The sequence below is a fragment of the Pseudoliparis swirei genome, chromosome 20 (genome assembly GCF_029220125.1).
Source record: "Pseudoliparis swirei isolate HS2019 ecotype Mariana Trench chromosome 20, NWPU_hadal_v1, whole genome shotgun sequence".
NCBI classification, from domain to species: Eukaryota; Metazoa; Chordata; class Actinopteri; order Perciformes; family Liparidae; genus Pseudoliparis; species Pseudoliparis swirei.
In genome coordinates, this window is record NC_079407.1 from 4,273,993 (window position 1) to 4,295,117 (window position 21,125).

The following is a 21,125-nucleotide window of genomic DNA, read 5'->3' on the forward strand; positions in this document are numbered from 1 at the left end:
TAGCGCTGTCTCTTTGGGAGTGGAGTGCTGTCTCTTTAAGAGAGGGGCGCTGTCTCTTTAAGTGTGGAGCGCTGTCTCTTTGGGAGTGGAGCGCTGTCTCTTTGGGAGTGGGGCGCTGTCTCTTTAAGAGAGGGACGATGTCTCTTTAAGAGTGGAGCGCTGTCTCTTTGGGAGTGGGGCGCTGTGTCTTTAAGAGAGGGCTGTGTGGAGGGCAGGTGCAGGAAGTAGGCTGAAGACAACAGAACGGCCAAATATCCACAACAACCCGAAGTCAGGCTTCAGTGTTTCAAAGAGAAAGAGAAATATAACCAAATGATCCATATCAAGTGCATGATGCAGATGGAGGCCAGCGCATGCAGTAATATTTCATATTGATTGAAGTATCAGTGATGATCAAATGCCTGAGCCCCGACCACGATCAGCCTTTTCAGAGCTCCTGCCGGGCGAACTGCCCGGAGTAACGTGATTGGAGAGGTATGATTGAAAAATCTGTTGCCATGGAAATCTTATTGAAGCTCAATCTCTTCATTCGGGCTCTGGATACACATAGAGAGAGAGAGAGAGAGAGAGAGAGCCAGGTGACTGCAAAGATCAAAGTGAAGAGATGGGAATCCAAATGAGAGATGAGAGGAAGCGTCTCAAGTCAACTATCTTTCTTTTTTCTTTAAAGCTGCAAATTAACTGTCAGTAATCTCGCTCGGTGCTCAAATCACTAAAAAAGGACGAACGCAACGTGACGCGTTGTCTAAAACAAAACAATTAATTACAACGCCGTGTCACGCATCTGTGTCCGTGCCCCGGAGGAGAATACAAAGAAGTGTGTGTGTGTGTGTGTGTGTGTGTGTGTGTGTGCGTGCCCGTCACGTTATCTGTTCAATGAAGCGTAATGAACAGATAGGTTAATCTCGTCTTGAGGGTGTGCCTGTGTGCGGAGGCGTGAATGGGTTTCTACGGTGTGTGTGTGTGTGTGTGTGTGTGTGTGTGACGCGTGCAATTGCATAAACTGGGATGAAGACACTTTTCCTCGAGCACTAACAGCGGTGAACATGCACATTATAAAGCTCCATGAATGCTGGCTTTACACTGTATGACATAATCACAATGCTATGCTAATCTGGAGGGAGGAGGGGGAGGGAGGGCGGTGACAGCGATAAATTGCAGTGTTAAGTAAGAAAAAGGACGAGGAGCAGCTTTTTAAAAAATGTAATAACAACAAATGAATGTAGTACTTTCTTCCCCCAGATAGAACTCAGTAAGCTAACATGCTCATGTTTCATGGTTCCAGTTTATCATCTGCGTGGGCAATCTCAAGCGTCCTAATTATAGTAAACAGTATAATACATTTGAAGGTATTATATAACAAATCAAAAGGTATTGGACAAAAAATACATATAATGTCGACCTGATAAAGTTGGGGGATTATCAAAGCTGTTCAGTTGAGATGATTGAAATGATGATGATGTAGCACCCTGAAATATGTTATGTCATATATCTTACCGATTTAATACAACTGTGTTTATTTCTTAAAATGTACTCTAAATGTTTGTTTACGGCTATAATTAAGAGTGTTGATCACCTGTGAAGAAAGTGCTTGTTGTCCCTTTGGAAGAGAGCGCTGCCTCTTTAAGAGTGGAGCGCTGTCTCTTTAAGAGAGGGGCGTTGTCTCTTTAAGAGAGGGGCGCTGTCTCTTTAAGAGTGGAGAGCTGTCTCTTTAAGAGAGGGGCACTGTCTGTTTGAGAGAGGAGCGCTGTCTCTTTAAGAGAGGGACTCTGCCTCTTTAAGAGAGGAGCGCTGTCTCTTTAAGAGAGGAGCGCTGTCTCTTTAAGAGAGGGGCGCTGTCTCTTTAAGAGAGGAGCGCTGTCTCTTTAAGAGAGGGGCGCTGTCTCTTTAAGAGTGGAGCGCTGTCTCTTTAAAAGAGGGCGCTGTCTCTTTAAGAGTGGAGCGCTGTCTCTTTAAGAGAGGGACGCTGTGTCTTTAAGAGAGGAGCGCTGTCTCTTTAAGAGAGGGACTCTGCCTCTTTAAGAGAGAGACTCTGCCTCTTTAAGAGAGGGGCGCTGTCTCTTTAAGAGAGGTGTGTGTGTGTAGGGCAGGTGCAGGAAGCAGGAAGACAACCAAGCGTGTGCTCGTTTTAACCGAGAACTCATTAAACGTCGTTTTTAACGTCTATTTTTAAGACAGAACACCAACGCCTATTCTCTCTCTCTCTCTCTTGTTGTTCACACATTCCCCATGAGTACACCTACACACACACACACACACACACACACACACACACACACACACACACACACACACACACACGTGTTCTTCCACTCCCCAGAGCCGTGGCTGCAGGTCGGCGCTCCTCTTGCCAGCCCGCAGTGTGTTTGTGTTGCTCGTCTTTTGACGATCTTTGGAAGCGGTGTTCTCCGACTTCTCTCCCGGTGTTCTCCGATGAAGATGAAGATGGAGCATCCATACACACTGACCAGCATCTCTGAATGAAATGTAAAGAGCACTACCATGCGTCACCACTAGGAGGCAGCTATCGGAAGTGTCATAATGAGGTCCAGTTTTCTATCTTCACGAGGTACAGCTATTTTAGGGGCCGCATATCTAATTTAAAATGCAACTATTGCATCATTGTCACAAAGAAATGTTTACCCACACTGTAAAATGTAATAGTAAAGTTTACTTAAAAAAATTAGTGAGCTTTACTCATTTCTGCTTACTTTGTTGACCTTACTTTAAGAAACTTAGTAAAGAACACTTTTTGGTGAGTAAAGTTATTAAACTTATTATCTCAAGTAAGCTTTACTTTAAAAAAATGAGTGAGGCGGACTCGGAAGAAACTCGGGCGGACTCGGCATCACTCGGCTCGAATACGCATGCGCAGTCGACCACTGAAGACGTTCTTTGCTCGAGACGGATTGGCGGCAGCGAGAAGGCAGTGCACTGTGCGAGTTACTTTCAGGTAAGTTTCAGCGTCTCAATAACGTTTTGCCGTTCATGTCCTTAGTAAACATCGTCGTATCTTCGCCATATTGTTCATATGTATATTCGTAGTTGAATCTTAACTTTACGAAGCGTTTAATGTAAGCTAGCTAGACCGTCAAAAGTTCAAAACAAACGAGTCACAATGTTAATGGCGGATATCGTCGTGGCTGTCTCACTCGTGTGCATTAACGCAGCACTACGTCACACAACGCTACTGTCACTGAGTTAAGAGTGAATGCAATGGTAGGTTGAATGTAACGAGGAATAATTCAACCACAAACCGTATGATGGAGAACTTCTCGGCCACAGCGAATGTGGTACAACGTTTTTTAATTTTTTACTTATACATCATTTCCTATTTTGTGATATTTACTGGAAATGACATCCATTATAACCAATAGCAAGTTTGAAACTAAGCTCCCTGCCAACCTCCCTACAGACAATGTATGACTTATATCTATCTATATCTAGGATAAGCATTTCTAATCATATTTGTCTGTGAAATCTTCCATTAAACTGATGGCTTTTTAGCCGTAAAAATGCATCTTGACGAGGAGTTATTTGCAGTTTGACTAATTGCTTTTGTTGTTTCTTTTGTAGGCTTTGAAAAACCTGGCAATGAATTGTAAGTATTGCTTATTTTCTTCTACACACTACTGCATAACACATGGAAGCGTTGCCAGATTGAGTCCATGTCTTCACAGAGTGTCTCCTGTGACGACCATGAAGGGCCGATGAGGGGAGCTGATGAAATCTGTTCAATCTAGAAGCCACTAGTTTTCTGCCCAGTGTGATGTATCATGTTGTAATGTGTGTACTGTAGGTCTAATATGACTACATCTTAATTTATTTCTCTTTCCGTTAGATTCTGGCTGAATTCTGTCACTTATCAAGCAAAAATCTGAGTTGCAATCAGAGTTCTTCAAAGATCTCGACAAATACACTCCTCGCTTCCTGGAGAAGTTCAAGACCCAGAGGGGGAAAGTGTCGGACAGAAACTTGAATATCTGCAACAAGTCACACCTGGGGTAAGTTTCTCAAGCAGTCATTTTTCTTTATGTGGTTAATAAAGTAGTGTCACAGCATTGCATGCAGAGCTGTCAAATGATTGTCCTTTAACACTTGTGAATTGTGTGTGTTTAAAATATTTTTTTAGAGTACAGATGTGACTGGGAGGTGAACAGCAGTCCTCCGTGGCCTTCCTGTCATCCTTGGAGATGACAACGCAGACTTCTTCAAGAATTTGTAAGTAGACTTTAGTCAAAATTATTTAATTCCACACCACAGGATGCCCAATATATCTCATGTGTTCTGCCTGTTAATCTTTTGGTATTGGCTACTTCTCTTCCAATCAGTGCTTCTATACTTTTGATTCACTTATCCCTGATTGGGGCCCTTTAGTGGGATCTCCCGTCTTTCCAGTCGGGTCCAGTTGCAGCTCTCTAGTCGCGCCATTCAAAACCCAAAGGCCTTCAAAATAAAAAATTACAAATCATATCACACCTAAATGGGCATCTGTACACCTTTACATGTCTGCATGATGGTAGAGGGGTTCTACTAATATCTCCTGTTACCAAAAAAGGGTTTTCACTTGTAACATTATGGCTATTTCTTTGTTGCTTTTGGGCAATATGCTCGCTCTCCTGCCACAGGAGGTTCAGGAGCAGCCAATATGATGCAGGTGTGACGGCTGAAGATGGTAGGTACCTGTTCAGCCTCCTGTGGTAGGAGCACATTTCCCAGAAGCAGCAGTGACAAAGAAATGTGGATGTTTTCCACGAATATGGTTGGTTGCCCACGTATTAAACGTTGGTCTTTCTTTATTGAAGGTGTGAGTTTAGGATGGCATGAAGCTTCGACTTGACCCTATGGAAACACAGCAGATGCCACCAAAGGGTCCTGATCGGGGTGTGTTGTGATGCAACTGCATCGACCTGTTCTCAGGCCCTTCTACATTCTGTTGTTTACATTTGCTCTATTATTGTTGTTCCATTCAAATATCCCTATTTGTAAATATGATAATTCATATTCTTTATTATTAGCTTTTGCAATCATTCAGTGAATCACATGATCAATGAATTAATCATCGCACTCACTCCTGAGCATCTTTCACTTGATTATCTAATAATATCAGAATCCAAGTAACCATTGTGTGTTCTACCATAGAAATGCAACGTGAAATTTGACATGTAATTGTGTTTTTTATGCTGCTCTTGTTATTAGGACTCTGATGACCTGGACGTGTCCCACACCTCCATTGGGACCCTGACGGTGCTGAAGACATGGTGGCCTCCTCACTCGCTGGACCTGGAGTCTACAACTACTGCCATCGTTTTGGGAGGAACAGTCGTGATGGGTGACCGTGATCATCTTCCCCGTGCCGTGTGGCTACTCTTCGGACTTATTTACCCCTGAATTTGGAGTATCCTCAACGAGTGAGGAACACCTTCTGAATTTATTCATAGAGTGCTTCTCACTTGGACCAAAAACCCTAAAATACAATCACTCAAATCTACTGATCCCGAAAGGGGCTGTGTTCACGATGTGCAGTCAGGCCCGAGAACTTCACCCTTCTATCTCCAATAGAACTCTTTTATAGAAAATGTCTGTTTTTGTTGTTTTTCTGTAGTTAAATTTAGCAAATGCCGAAAACGCTGTGTTCATCATATTTCTGCGTTACAAAACCTAATCTGGCAACATGTTCAGCGTTTTAAGCACGTTGTTTGAGTTTTAAAACATGTGTTTTTCTTCTAAATAAACGTTGTCTTCCATTGTAACTGTTCTCCTTCTTTTGTTTCAACAACTTACAGTTTTTAGTTCAGCTTACTTGATCATTTTAAGGCAATCGGTTTCCTCACTATTTCTAAGTAATGGGATCTCATTGACTATTAAAGTTAACTAGTTCTTATTAGTACTGTTTACTTAATATAACTTTGATCTTTTAAGTTGTCTTTTTGAAGTTAACCTAACTAATAATTGTTAAGTTAACTATACTAATGTTTACTGCAATTACATGAGTTGCCTAAACTTAGTTTCTTTTAGCTTTAAGAACTTAAAATTATTGAGCTACTTTACTTAGAAATGTTGAGGCAATCGGTTTCCTCACCTTTTTCAAGTAAAGTCAACTTATAACATACTTAAAGATTTTTAAGTTACCTTCACGTGTATCTTTTAAGTTGTCTGAACTGACATATTATGAGTTGACTTAACTTATGTTTACTCCAATTACATCAGTTGCCGAAACTCATTTATTTTTAGTTTTAAGAACTTAAAATTATTGAGCTACTTTACTTAGAAAATGTGAGGCAATCGGTTTCCTCACCTTTTTCAAGTAAAGTTAACTTATTACATGATTAAAGATTTTAAGTTACCGTCACTCGTATCTTTTAAGTTGTCTGAACTGACATATTATGAGTTGACTTAACTTATGTTTACTCCAATTACATCAGTTGCTGAAACTCATTTATTTTTAGTTTTAAGAACTTAAAATTATTGAGCTACTTTACTTAGAAAATGTGAGGCAATCGGTTTCCTCACCTTTTTCAAGTAAAGTTAACTTATTACATTTTACAGTGCAGCAACAACAAAAATAAATCGCCTCCGGCAAAACGCTTGGTAATTGTTCTCATTTTATATTTTTTAAAGCAATAAATAAAAAAAGCAAATTTCAACGGGAGGTTGACATGTTTTCGAGGAGTTTTTAGAAAATGACTATATGTAAATGAAAATCATGCAATAACTGAGAATTACAAGAAACCTCCGCAACTAATGAAATCAGACACTCGACACCCCCCCCCCCCCCCAGTTGAGGGGACCTGGAAGAAGTACCCTTACACAAATACCCTTCTGGATTTCTGATTTGCCAATTATGTCAATAAAAAAAATAAAAAAATGAGGGGCAACGGCGGCGCTGCATTCTGGAGGGAGGGGTGTGTGTGTGTGTGTGGGGGGGGGGGGGGGATCTGAATCACAAACTTCAGCTGGCAACTCTGAATGGCGTATGCTCATTTGCATATCCTCCTCATGCATCATTCATCGGCGTCAATTTAACCACAGCGCGCGGGAAAACATTACATTTACTTTATTTTGCGGATGCTAATTTATGTTAAGCGTTGGGGGGGGGGGCGACGACTTCGGAGTCGAGCGGCATTTAAAAAGATCCTGCGACATTTGTTTCTGTTTTCGACTCGCGGGAACGTGCGACAGCGTGTGCTGCACCTCGTGGCGTTCACATGCCGCGGTGTTACACTTCCTGTTACACTTCCTGTTACACTTCCTGTGATCCTCCAACGTCTTTCTTTCCTCTCTGGCAGCGACTCCGCTCAACAACATCGTTCCTCCCGTCAGGCGGAGGACAGGAGGAGGAACTTCCTCCCGTCTTCACGAGCCGTTTGCTGCCGGAGGAGCAGAAACTCCTCGACGTTGATCTGATGCTTCTTGAGCCGAAGAGGAGCAGCGCCTGTCAGCCACAGCCCCCTTCTTCCTCTCCTCCTGCTTCTTCTTCTCCTCCTCCTTCTTCCTCTTCCTCTCCTCCTGCTTCTTCTCCTCCTCCTTCTTCTTCTCCTCCTCCTCCTTCTTCTTCCTCTCATTCTTCTTCTCCTCCTTCTCCTCACTCCTCCCTCTTCATCTTCTCCACTTCTTCCTCTCCTCTTGCTTCTTTCTCTTCTTCATCTTCTTCCTCACCTCTTCCTGTTTATCTCCTCCTCCTACTCCTCATCTTGTTCTTCTTCTCATCCTCCATCTTCTTCATCCTCTCCTCCTTATTCTTCTCCTCCTCGTCCTCTCCTCCTCTTTCTTCCTCTTCTTCCTCTCCTCTTCTTTTCCTCCTCCTCCTCCTCCTCCTCCTCTTGGGGATAGACGTACAGGGTGTGTGTGTGTGTGTGTGTGTGATTTAAAGTGATGCGTTGCCACGAGAGCCAAGGCCCCCCCCACCGTGTTCACTCCACGCGGCCGTGACTCCGACTCTTCTTGCTACCTGAAAGTAGCGGCTGCGAAATTGACTGTAAATCATTCACACACTATTTATTTTTTTATGATGCCACTAATAAAGAGATTATAATAACTAAAATAGTTATAAGAGTTACAATATATCGGGACCGCTTACATCGAGTTGCCGTGTTCTGAGGATGAAGTGGAGCTCTCAAGAGGCCGCGTGTTGGAGCCCGGGCGTTGAAGGCCGGGTCTTTGAGGCCGTGTGTTGGAGACTCGCCTCTCCTCCCGGCTTCTTTCTCCCTGAGCGGCCGCGGGACTCGGGGCTCTTGAACAATTCATTTTTTTTAAAGTGCTTTTGGCCCGAGAAAAAAAAAGAAAAAAGGGAGTAAAAAAAAAAAAGTGCTGAGCTTCCCGCAAACCGATGTTCCAGCACTCGGCCGGCGGCGGCTGCACCTAACGAGTTCGGGCAGACGCCGGGCGGCTGACTTCAGACCAGCTGCCGCCGACGCCGGTTGCAAACAAACAAAAAGGGGGACAAGGGACCGTCGGGCTGATCTGAGACCTGCCGAGAGACGGACGAGCCGGCTGTCTTCTCTTGCTCGGAGTGGTTGTGTGTGTGTGTGGGTGTGTGTGTGTGCACGTGCACGCTCTCACGTGCACACACACACACACACAGCTTGAGATGCGGGAGCGGGAAGGCCGACCTGGGTGGCTCTGACAAGGACCTGTCACCACCTTGCACTTCACTCCCAAAATCAGCAGGCTTGTCAGCTGTCACTGACAACTCGGCACACCGTGATTGATGTGTGTGTGTGTGTGTGTGATGTGTGTGTGAGTGTGTGTCTCCTGCACACTCCTGTCACCCACTCCTACTGCACGGGAGTTTCACGACTGAGGCACCTCTGTATATCTGCACCGGTGAACAGCTGCACTCCCCCTGAGCGTCGGAGATACGGCGCCGAGGGGACAATTGAAGTGCCTGTCATACGCCCCGCCGAATGGAAGGGAGACGGGAGGACGATGGAAAGAGACGATGAGGACGGAGGAAGACGGATAGACAAAGAGTGAGAGAGGGTGAGCGAGTGTGAGAGAGAGACAGAGAGAGAGAGAGAGAGAGAGCGGGGGGCGCTAAGCCGCGGGCGGCGTGGGAGTGATGTCAAGGGCGCTCGGCATCAAACGCGCTGTTACAACAAACAAAAAAAGGGTGAAGACTCCAATATGCAGCCGGATCATATAGAGCGGGAGCACTGGGGCGCCATCTAAGGGGGTGTGGGGCGGGGGGGGACAGTCGATGGGCGTCGAGAGAGTCAAACCACCGATATGCCGGGGGGCGTTTTAGGAGACACTGAGCACCTCTCTCCTCTTCTCTCTCTCCTGATGGAGGAACTTTCATCTCTCCATCACACATTATGCCCGACCTCCTCTACCTCCTCCTATATTGCTCGACAATAACATCCCCTCACGTCCTCCTCTCCTCCTGTCATAACCACCACTACTTCGAGAGTGCTTGGTAAACATGGGACACGAGAAGCTTGCTGCACCGTCAGATAATGGCAACTTCATATCACAGCTTTGCTCAGGTAAGATAAATAAAGATAAAAATAATCCTGTGGAAATCTCAGAAAGGGTGAAAAACACCTCAACGACGCCGCCAAGCCAATAACTAAATATAACTGTGAACGCATTGTTAACAATAATGTGCCCCTTGTTTTATTTAAATGGACCCCATTGCAATTCACAAAGAACAACAGCCACACACAGGTACAGTTTAGAGAGCTGGTGGCAACTGACATGCATTCACAGACTAGCTAATTTATGAATTACCAAATTACAGTTTGCCCTCTGCCACGTGTAAACCGCTCTCCCGAAGCGCCTCCGCACTTCTTCTTCTTCATCTCCGCGGGGTCAGAATTTCCCCCTTTGTTCTCTCCGCCATTGTTCCGCCCACTGGGTTTCTGAGCACAAAGGCATCGCTCTTCAACTTTGCCGCGTGAACAATTTGCAACGAGAGGCAACGTGCGCACGTAATGGGCATGTGCGCGCCGCCGCACCGCGCTCACGCCTTCACGCGTTCTTTGTGAATTCACTCCCGAGTGCATGAAAGGAAGAAATAAGAAAAGGTTAATAATCGCACTCGGTTCCACGGAGGCCATTATTTTTTGATGGTGGTAAGTGTTATTTGGGAGTTTTTCCTGATCCGATGCGAGGTTTTGGGGCAGGGAGGTCTATGTGTACAGATTGTAAAGCACTCCGAGACAAATTTGTAATTTGTGAAATTGGGCTATACAAATAAACTGAACTGAATTGAATTGTTACACTTTGCTTGTTATCAGCTTTGGCGAAAGTAAGCCCGGCGACGAATGCAACCGCTCGGGGTGAACCGGTGCATGCGCCGCTTTTAATGAGCGCCTTGTTTGCCCGCGAGAACGAGTCCACGTCCTCGCTCATCGCGAAGCATCGTGCGTCTCGCCGTCATCTTCTAATCACGCTCGGAGGGCTGTGATATTTACCGAGCCGCGGCACCGGCCAGGCCACCCGATGGCTCTCTGCGGTCTCGACACAGCGAAGGTCCGGAAGAAACCCTCGGCGTCGAGACTCTGCTCCGGCGATGTGTTACGGGAACCTCGGGAACATTCGCTCCATTCAAGTCCCGCGATCCCTAAATTACCATTGGAGCTCAGTGATGCGCAAGCAAAAAAAGACGGCCTGACCTCGTGTCTCAATGACACAAACAGTATCTGTGATGGAGTCTAATTATGCACACACACACACACAGAGATCCACAGCACTGTAAAAGCACTTTGTGTTAATCTTTCAAATCCATCCAGAATGACGTTTCGTCGTTTTATTTCTTTTTTTCTTCCGAAATCAAGCACGGCAGTTATAAATCTAATTAGCTTTCTGGATAACGGAGGCAACGATAGCGGAGGAATAAGATTGTGCCGGGCGGAGAAAGTGCATATTCAGCTCGGATGGCCCCGCAGTAACAGATGACAGCTGCAATCAATGCGGACACCCGGAGAAAAACCCGGCTATTAAACTATCTCACGGACAAAATCCCGCCGTGGAAATACCAATTGAGAGCGTTAGCTAAAAGCATTTAACGCCATCGTTTGTCACGATATGAATCGTTTTGCTTTAGGCGTTACTGCTGAACTCTAGAGAACACAAGTATTACAGACACAGTTTTTTTTAAAGAGATGTATAGATGTCAGTAGCTGACTCGTTACACACTGCAGTTTGATGACTTTCTCGGTTATTATTGCCAGTTTGATTACGGTGTTTAGTTAATTAGAGGTTTCTTTACGGTTTGGTTTATTTGCTTTAAAGCACAACCATTAACTTACACTGCTATTTGAATTTTGCAATGTTAGAACATGTAATCAAACAGTGGCACTACATGAGTTGCTGGAGTTATACTTATACTGTATATATATATATATATATATTGCAGTGATGTTTATATGCTACAAATGGGGCTACAAAACCCAGTGGTAGCGTAGACCTTCAGATGGGATCAAATGTGACTAGGGCTACTACTAATGAATTTTTCCCGTTATTGAATAATGGTCAGGTTTATAAAATGTCAGCCAATTCCCATCAGCATTTCCTAAAACTCATCTTTAAAAAAAAACATGTTCGATGTAATGTCATAACAGACTAAGGAAGCCAGACCGTATTTACAATGACAATGCTGGAAGAAGAGAATTTGGAGAAAAAGATCCCCCCCCCCCCCCGCAAATGTCTCAAAACAGTTGAAATGATCAAAGTATAATTTCATTATAAAGCCTTATTCACTCTATTTTGTCCGGGAAGAACTCTTCGTCTGGCTCCACTTTAAAGTTAATGGCCACAAAGGCAGAGACTCTACAGAAAATAAATATTTTCAGCGAGAGCGTATCGCTCCAGCTCGACAACGCCGTTGATGATTGCAAGCTACAGGACACGGTGTTCGGCGGGAAGTGTTTGTTCATCGCTGTAGCGTCTCGAGGAATCGATTCCCACGGGGGTTTTCTAAATGGGAAAAGGTGTCAACGTGTCCTTATAATTCAAACACGAAGGCATTGTTTGTTCCTATACGAAGGCCGTGGAAATCGTTTCTCATTAGAGAACCAGGGTTTCCAGCTGAAAAGATGCACGTCAGACAGACTGACATCCCTGGGTGGCTGCTATTAATCTGGAAGCCTGTTGTCATGTTACTACGAGTGCCCTTGTTTTAAGGATATTCTGTGTGTGTGTGTGTGTATCTGTTGTTGCTATCTTAAACACAATGTCGTGAGTACTATTGGATTTTCACACTTTTCTGCACAAATTCATCAATCTGAAGATGAATATGGATGTGGTTTACGCAAGGGTGAGCTTCAGATAGATTTTAGCAATCATACCTATGACTCATACTCAAGTCCTAGACGAGTGCCAGAGGATTGATGAGCTACTGGGTGATGACGTACAACACAAGTCATTCAAGGATGGGTAAAGCATCAACAACATTCATCAAGACTGTTCTCGCTGACTTTTCTAAAAACAAATTTCTCTTTCCATCAAAGCGGGAGAAATGGTTTGTCACACACACCTGAGCCACAATCGTAGCATTCGAAGTTTAACGAGATGGATTTTTGTGCCATTAGATCATTCCCGAGGGATTTCGAGAATCTGACCAATGAGCGAGGTAAGAAAATGTCCGCTTTAGCGTGCATTATAAGTCAAAAGATGCAATTTTGATACTACTCAGTGGGCAACTTAGTTCAACTTAGTAAGAGAACACTTCATTCTTCGGTTGCTGCTTATCATATGAATTCACACTTTGCCTTTTCCCGGCCTAAAATTACTAAGTTATCATAAATGTTGCATATTTATGGCCAGGTCTGTAATTGTAGGGTCCGCACAGTCGATTTCTGGTCTCCCCGGAGTTCGCACGTCGACGTGTCCTTGAGTAAGACAGTGAATCCTCAGTTGCTCGTAAAAATATGCTTTAAAAGTAATCACAATTACGGTAATTTCCAGTTATATTAGACGAAAACGCCACACTGTTAGTAAGTCTGAGCCTTTGCAGACACTTGATCTTCATCCCAAGACTGCAGAAGGCTCAAGTCTCGATTTGGACGAGCTTTTCCCGTGACTCGGGGACATCTGCGATCACGGCACTATGCTCAGAGTCTCGCTAGCTGAGCGTTAGCGCGCGGGCGGGCAGGCAGGAGGCGTGAAGCGGCGAGACCACAGGTTGCCAGACTTCATTATCTCTCTCAGCGGTCCCCCACAGGCTCTCAAACTGGGCCGGGGTTCATGGATTCTGGAGGGGGAAGTCAGCCGCACAACGGCAACAACATCAACACACATAACAGCAGTTGCAGTGTTTGCTAACGGTGTGGGGACACTTTCTAGACTTTAATAAAATCCCGTCCAGCCAGGAGAGGATGGGATTTTCCTTTCTGCCACGCTGTCCCACTGTGCACATTGTTTCAGTGAGGAACCAAGACGTGTGGAGGGTGGTCTTCACACTACTTAATCAAAACACTGAAAGGGAGAACAATTTACAGAAAAGCCACCTTATGGACGACGTTGTGTGCAGATGGAGTGGTTACTCATGCCCATTGCAGCTTGAGAAACCCACGACTGCATATTGCTTTTTCCTTCCCTCTATATCCTCGTCTCCGTTCCATATTCTTGGAACAAAAGCTGTTAAAATCTGCAAAGGTGCTTTTTGCTACAGTGAGCCTCTGGACCCGGAGGGGTTCTTCCTCTTCAGGTTTTCACAGGATGAACATGAAGGGGAGCTTTTTATTCTTCACCGCAGCGCTGCTTTGCTGCCAGTCAGATTCATATGGCGCGCAGGATTAAGACGGACAGATCACAGATTTATTGCCAACCGACAAAAGGAGGAAATAGACCCCTCCGAGTTGTTCAGCTTCCAGGTGCAGGAGAGATGTTTGATGGAACATGTCTGGAGCGCCGGGAAAAAACCCCCCGATGCAGTAATTGATAAAAGACGTACGGACAGAATGGCTTTCAATCTGCACAAAACTCTTATCGAACTGAGATGTTGTCAGCTGGAGCATCTCCATCCATCATTCTACGAGCTCAACGGCGACGCGAGACGTTATTTATGTCTCCTAAACTTGGCTAAAAAAGCCAAAAGAGGCAGTATCGCTAACTGAATGCACGTCTATGGAGAGATGCAGCGGCCCACTGCCTGTACACACTTTGATAGTGTGTACAAACATGGCTGTCATACATGATGTACATAAGAGACTCGACCCACGGAGAGATACACATACGGTAAATATCAATCTTTTCTTTTTTTACTGCCATTTCGACTGAGTGCTCACAAAGAAGAACGCAACTATTTTGTATCTATGTATATATATAAAAATTACAAAAGTGGGAATATTATACTGCTTAATACCAAGACAGGATTGCATCGGGCAACATTTATTGGGTCTTATCATATTTTCTCTCCACGATTTGTTTTTAAAAACTGGAGGTTGTGTATCTAACGGGTTGAAGGTTGGAAGAACACATAATGAACCCGGTAGCACACATAACAACACAAGGTTGTGCGCGCAGTGGGAGGAGGTCAAGATGATGTAAATTCTGCTTTGGACCCACACATGAGGTGAAGGCTGATGAAACATTCTTGAAATCATGGAAATACATGTTGCTTTGGCTGCTGGAAGATGAATATTGATATTTAAAGAAAACATTGGAATCGGATGATTTCGATACACGATCTAATGTACTAAAACGTGTGTTATTTTCATCCTCGACGGACCTTGAGGCTTCCACCACATATTATTTTAATTAATCCTGATTCGAAGAAAAGTGCTGAGCAGTTAATTTACCAAAGTAGCCATAAAGTGGAATTACAATTTTTATGATGCCATGGTGCCAAAAAAGACATTTCCCTCTAGAGACGTCTCAACTCACGTACGTTTAGAAACACGTGAATATCCCGCATTTAAATCATTGGGGCATAAAAGTCGTAAACAAATGCACAAATAGCCGAATACAGAGATATTTTAGCCCGAGAACGAGGATCGACAGAGGGCTGGGAGGCGGGGCTTAGTGGATAAGGTATTCTTACCTGAATTCTGTGCTCCTGAGTGTGTATCAGTTCAGAGCACAATATCCGAATTACGTATGCTCATGTCTACGCCTAACATACTGCATCCAACAACACACTTTTTGCTGATTCAGCAACAGCCTTGCAGTTAGGCGATGACAGAAAGCTGGCGCCTTCCTGGCCGGCTCACCGTCTATAGACTGACACATGTGACAATACCGATGAGACGACTCTTACCTGAGGGGTTGAGCAGCCGCCAGTTGATTGCAGGTTCCGGCCGGCCGCTCGCCAAACAACTGAGCGTCATGTTGCTGCCTTCGTTCACCGTGATGTCTTCTGACACCTTGTAGATGTTGGCGGGAACTGGAGACACGAGAGGGAGAGAAGGACGTCAAGGTTGAACAGGGAGGACTCTACAACTGACATTTTTTTGCGATTTCATTTGCAGAGTGTGATTCATCTTGCTGTTCAACACACTCCAACTCAGAGACGTTGGCAGTAAAAACCAAAGAAACTGCAAGGCCACGCCACGCCAGCTGCTTGGCTCCCGTCACATCCGTTAGCATCTCTTCACAGGAGCTAACGGAGCTTAAATACCAGCACAAGCTGACCTCGATTCTCTCGGTGAAAGGAAGAGTTCAGAAAGAAGCTCTGAGAACCTTCCATCACACTGCTGTAGCCCTCAGAGGTACTTACGGGAAACTTTATAAACCCAGGATCCAAATAAGGAATCTAATCTCCAGCCCTGGGACCCCCGAGCTCATGAAAACTGATCGCTCCCCCCCCGTCACACGGGGAACCACCAAGACACTCGGCTCGGATTCTGATTTCAGACACCTTCAGAAAAAGTAGGATTTCATACCCAAAATGCAAAATAAAGAGGAGGAATCTCTTTTTTTGATATGTCTGTATTTGACACAGATGTTCAAAGTACCATGGAGCAAATTCAGTTTTTGATTACCATCTACTCCCACTGCTCCCCCACCCACACAAACAAAGTGAAACCATAACTCTGGTGGGAACAACTCGGGCGAGTTAAGAAGGTACGGTCGTTTTCAAAGCGAGCCGGCAGCAGAGATGCAATCAATCATGAGGGACGCGGGCGGGGGGGCATACATCACCGTTTTTTTTGCACACACTGTGGGTGAAGTGGTTTGGGATAAGGTATCAGATGTGAGGCTGGAAGTATATAAGAATAATGATCAACAACTCTGGGATGTGAGGAGTGCTCGGCACGCGGGGAAATCTAAACTTGTGATAAGCGGACTTATTATGTTAAATGATAGTTGGGTCAGCATTATTTTAGGGTGGACAAACAACATGTGCAACACACCACAGGGGAAAGAAGCTGAAGGTCAAAAACAGAAAGTTCCCAGCATAATTTTTGGGTTATGATGCTTCTGTAAATATCCCTTAATAATGTAATAAAAGAAGAGATACAAGTTATTTTTTAATATCTGGCAGCCTTATTTGGAATACATGGATACAACGCTAATGGTAAGATAGTACTGTAAATATTTGCGGTATCTCTGCTGTGTCATCATCCTATGCATCAACCTTTTATTTTAGTTTCTCTTTGGGTGCGGGGAATTATCTATTTACTTTTAATTTTGTACTTGTTGTATAATTCTCTGTTTAATGTGTTTAATGTCGTATGCTCCGCATGCTCTCTTGCATTGTGAAAATATTGTGAAAATAAAATAAAGTCATAAAAGGATAGCATCATGTTTGTCTGGAGTAAAAGGGGAGATTCAGTGGAAAGGTTCATTGACGGATTTTAAATTGTCTTTCGGCACTTCGCTTATTCTTTGACAAACTCCAATAATCCAATCTGTTCCCTGTAATAAACACACACGAACACAACGTTGTTGTTAAATCAACAGCACCAGTAATAGAGCAAAATGAGTGGGAGGCTGGGTGGTAATGGGAATTGTGGCAAGCGAACCCGCGTTGGTTTTTATCCGACTAATAGTGAGAATAGTGGCACTTATTGTTGCTACAATGACATTGAATGATCAATTGAAAGGCCAAATGGATACCCATCCACCATATGTCTTGAATACAACAATTTCCCTCTTAAATAAGTCTTCATCTTCTGATAGCTATGGTTATCCTTGGAATTTGTTGTTGTTGTATTTCCACGAGTCCTCTGTCTAAGACATGGGATTCCTGAGCCTGTGAATATCTGCCATTGAACCAAGAGGCTGATCATGCTTTTTATAACCACAATGAAGAGTCTTCAACTTCTACATTATTCACCGACATAGAATTCTTCACAATTTCGAAGGTCAAGGAGAAGAAAATATATGTTCTGAGATGTTGATCTGAGATTGTCATCTTTGAGAAGGTACAAGCTGCACGTTTTTAATTCACTTTTCACATTAGTGCCTCTTTACCATGTTATGAAGACACCATGTGAAGCAAATCTGTAACTCATGGGGGCTTTCCACCACTAAAAAGAAATATTAAAAGTGGGTTTTTATGTCTGTAAAACTGATTGCGATGTTATACATAGAGGTATTTCTTAAAAAAACTAAAAAAAGCTCCAATCCAGCACACCATATTTTATTCAGCCATTGTTTTATTCAGCCATTGTTTCTTTGGGCTTCATGGAGGCTTTTCAATTGGAAGTGGGAATTACAGAAGGTGGAAATATGTTCCAAAATGTCAAATCTTCAGCGAAGCGATCGCGTTCAAAGCGCGTGGCTGTGACCTCCGCACGCGAGGAGGTGCATGAAAGCTTTATCGCCCTGATTTAACCCGACGGCCGACACTCACATTGATTCCTCCGTCCGATCCGCGGTTACGCACGAAACAGCACGGGAGGAATTAAAGCTCGCCGGCTAACCTGCTTTAAGGTGTCAACAACAACAACAACAACAGCGCAATCAGAGGCAAAAAGGCCCGTCGGCGTGGAGAGTAACGGACTCGGCCGGCGCTCAGCGACTGAGGTCGATCCGTCCGTAAACAGGCTCCTAAACCACGACCGCTGCAATAAAGTCACTCAGTGGCCCGACGATAAAGAACGCACTGCTGTGGTTCATGGTCCTCTTGCAGTGGGGCATCTTTACAGGTTTGCACCTTTTTAATTTAAGACTCATCATGACTTTACCGCAAAGGAAAACAAAGACTTTAAGGTTATTCTTTCGTCTGGGAGAGTGACCGAAATATAGAATATTTTACACTGAAAGGGCGCCTAAACATATTTGTGAGAGCCGCATCGTGGTGGGGATTTCACATGCGATCTAAAATCTGATGGAAGTCGGGATGCCGAGGTGAAATAAAGCCCCCCCCCCCCCTGCTCAATATCGAGCATGTTCTCTAAGAAATCATATTTCAGTGTTTGTCTCGTTCTGATTGTTTCTCCGGCGAGGTTATTATTGAAGCTTTGTCTCTGTACAGCATCACTAACAGCCTCCCTCCCTCTAACATCACACACACACACACACACACATGCACACACATACACAATATCCCAGACTAAACCATCTCTCTAATACCAACTGACAAGACTTTCACAATCGTGCCAAACAGCATTTTAAATGAAGTCACACGGAGATATCGCCGTATTCAAATGGCCGAGGCAGAGTGAAGACGAGGTCGCGGGCGGTTGGGTTTTGGGGGAGGAAATCCATCGACGTGACAAAGAATCCAATTGGCTTTTCATTCTACTTTTCTTTTTTTTTACCTCAAAAACAACCAAAGCTGAAAACGGTGGGAAGAAAAAGTGATTGGCCGAGTGAGATGTGTGTGACTGGAGAATTATGAATCTCCTCGACCGTGTGTGTATAGGAAGTGCTCATCCTCTGATAACCCTGACATCTCTATAAATCGAAGGACGGGAAGATTTGGAGGAGGGGGGGGGGGGATGGAGAGAAGTGTGATGCCTCTTAAAGGGCCACGTAGCGTTCAGTGTCGGGCGAAGGGGGGAGGAGGAGGATGGAGATGGAAAGAGATGCGTGATCTTAATCAAAGGTCAAACTTCAAGGAACACTGTTGCAAAGGTCGTCTATTTGAAAAGCACTTTGCCTCGGCAACAATGGCCGGACTCCGCGGAGACGCACTGCACTTTCTGCTAATGTTCCTCCCGTTAATGTTTTTTTTTTTGTGTGTGTGTGAATTATTGTTATGGGCCCAGGCGTGCGATGAAAAGCGTTTTTTAAGATCACAGCCCGTTGGAAAACACTCGTTTTCAGACGCACTCTCAGACCTCTCGACAAGGCAGCTTCCAATTTGTTTCTGTTTTCATTTCATTTCTGTCATACTCTTTCCCTAAAGTAGATTAATTTCCATTCATACCCAAATATAACCAACCGCATCATCCAGGAGCATCTTTTCTTTATTCAGGTTCGGCAGATTTCAACCCGAATCCACTCAAAAGAAAAAAAACACTCATGTCCTCTCCGGCTAATGAGGATGTTTGTTTTTTTGTCGATGCCGTTTCTCCAAAATAATAAATCTCCGATGAAAAAACTTTATAAATACGGTGACCTCGCTTTCAACTCTAATTCGAAACTTCAAAGAAATAAAGAAATAAGGAAATAGAGAGAGAGAGAGCGGAAGAGAGAGCACCAGTAATTAGGGAGGACTGTGTTTGTGTCTGCAGGTTTGTGTGTGAGAGAGAGAGAGAGAGAGAGAGAGAGAGCGAGCCACAGGCACTTCTTGAGTGTAACAAGTTATTCACCGCGGGGAGAAGCAGAAGGAATCTCCGCATCATTAACCGCTCTGCCCCCGTTCATTTAGTGGTTATATTCAAATGCACCTATCATCGTTGAAAATAGCCCAAATTATAATCTCGGCAATATTGTGAATAGTTCTTTGAAATGTTTCTTTTGCAGGTAACCCGACCAAATGAGTGGGTTTCATGTTGCAATTAAAGGGGCGGCGCACGTCAGGACTATTAATCGATGGAAGTGCCCCACGTGTGTTTCAGGCAGTTATTAACCATTCAACCCCCCCCCCCCCCCCATGCTGGATGTGGAGTCCTGTAACCTTCAGGGTGCAAGTACAGACCTTTTAATTTGAGAGGGAAAAGTAATCGTAGAGAGTTGTTCTTTCATTATCGCTATAATTAACCTGAAAAAATAAATAAAAAATGTATGCCAACAAACCATTTGTGGGTGTATTGTTTTTCTCAGTTAATAATACCGACGCAGGAAGTCTGGCCCCATGTGTACTGATGAAGAAAGCCAGGGTGTCGGGGTGGGGGTGGAGCAAATTCAATTGAAATGCAGAATCGAGTTTTCCAAATATCCCAGGTTCCGTATTTACGTAGAACCGAAGATCTCCGTGAACCGTAACCGAGCGTCGTCGGCGCCGCGTGACGCCGCCGCCGTCCCTAACCTCGCCGACACCGGAGCCGGCACGCTGGAGATGTGATCGCACAAAGCAAACATTTCCTTTTTTGGCATTGGAAGTGACACAATGAGAGACCGGGCTTCTGCAGAACGATCCAGAACTGATGTTCACGTCTGGAAAGATTGAATCCGCCGCTGTGAACAAGACGGCGGGTATAAATCACACACACGCGTGTGCGTGGCTGTCTGCCAGGAACAATGGTAAAGCCGCCTCACATCTGCTCAGCGTGCACACGCACGCACACACACACACACACACACACACACACACACACACACACACACACACACACATGCTCATTTACAAGGAGCTAAACGCCCCAATGTTGCCATCTGGTAACACTGTTAGAAGGGGGACAAATAAATGCGAATTTTTCTGGGATTATCAAGAGGAGCCGTAGACCAGGCCGGGAAAAGCGAATGCGGAATGTGAGTAATAAAACAGATCAAAGGGGACCCCAGTTCCATTAGACTACAACAACAGGAAAGCAACAAGGCATCCATCAGGCCGGCCGACAGGGAGAGTGGCTGTAAGATCAAATGAAAGCGTCGAGGCCATCGCTGGGACGATAAGCAGAGGGCCAGGTGTGACAGAACACGGGTCCTGAGGGGTCAGCGGAGGCGTTTACAACCGGCTCGACACGAGAGGTAACCATGGCACCTCTTGTGATATTCAAATGAAGACCTGGTTGATTGTGTGTTCAGGAGCCCATATCCTGACCAAATGGGCCAGAGAGGATGTTACTACGAAAGTGAATAAACACGAGCCTGGATTCATGTGTGTTAACCTGCCTGTAGAT

The 21,125-nt window shown here is 44.6% G+C and overlaps 1 protein-coding gene and 1 long non-coding RNA gene across 7 annotated transcripts in view; one reads left to right on the forward strand and one right to left on the reverse strand.

Moving 5' to 3' along the window:
* Positions 1–21,125, reverse strand: part of lsamp (limbic system associated membrane protein) — a 579,644-nt gene that overhangs the window by 23,078 nt on the left and 535,441 nt on the right. For all 3 annotated transcript variants that reach the window (XM_056442006.1, XM_056442005.1, XM_056442004.1), the window contains one exon: positions 15,206–15,331. In XM_056442006.1, the coding sequence (XP_056297981.1) occupies positions 15,206–15,331 (126 nt within the window). The remainder of the gene's footprint in view (positions 1–15,205; positions 15,332–21,125) is intronic.
* On the forward strand, positions 2,676–5,482 carry LOC130211266 (uncharacterized). 4 transcript variants are annotated; one of them, XR_008834985.1, is made up of 6 exons: positions 2,676–2,953; positions 3,577–3,601; positions 3,842–4,004; positions 4,133–4,221; positions 4,806–4,884; positions 5,200–5,482. It is a non-coding gene; the product is annotated as an uncharacterized LOC130211266 (long non-coding RNA). The 4 variants fall into 4 exon arrangements; XR_008834986.1 differs by lacking the exon at positions 5,200–5,482 and adding an exon at positions 4,629–4,679 and having other exon boundaries at positions 4,806–5,193; XR_008834984.1 differs by lacking the exon at positions 5,200–5,482 and adding an exon at positions 4,629–4,675 and having other exon boundaries at positions 4,806–5,193.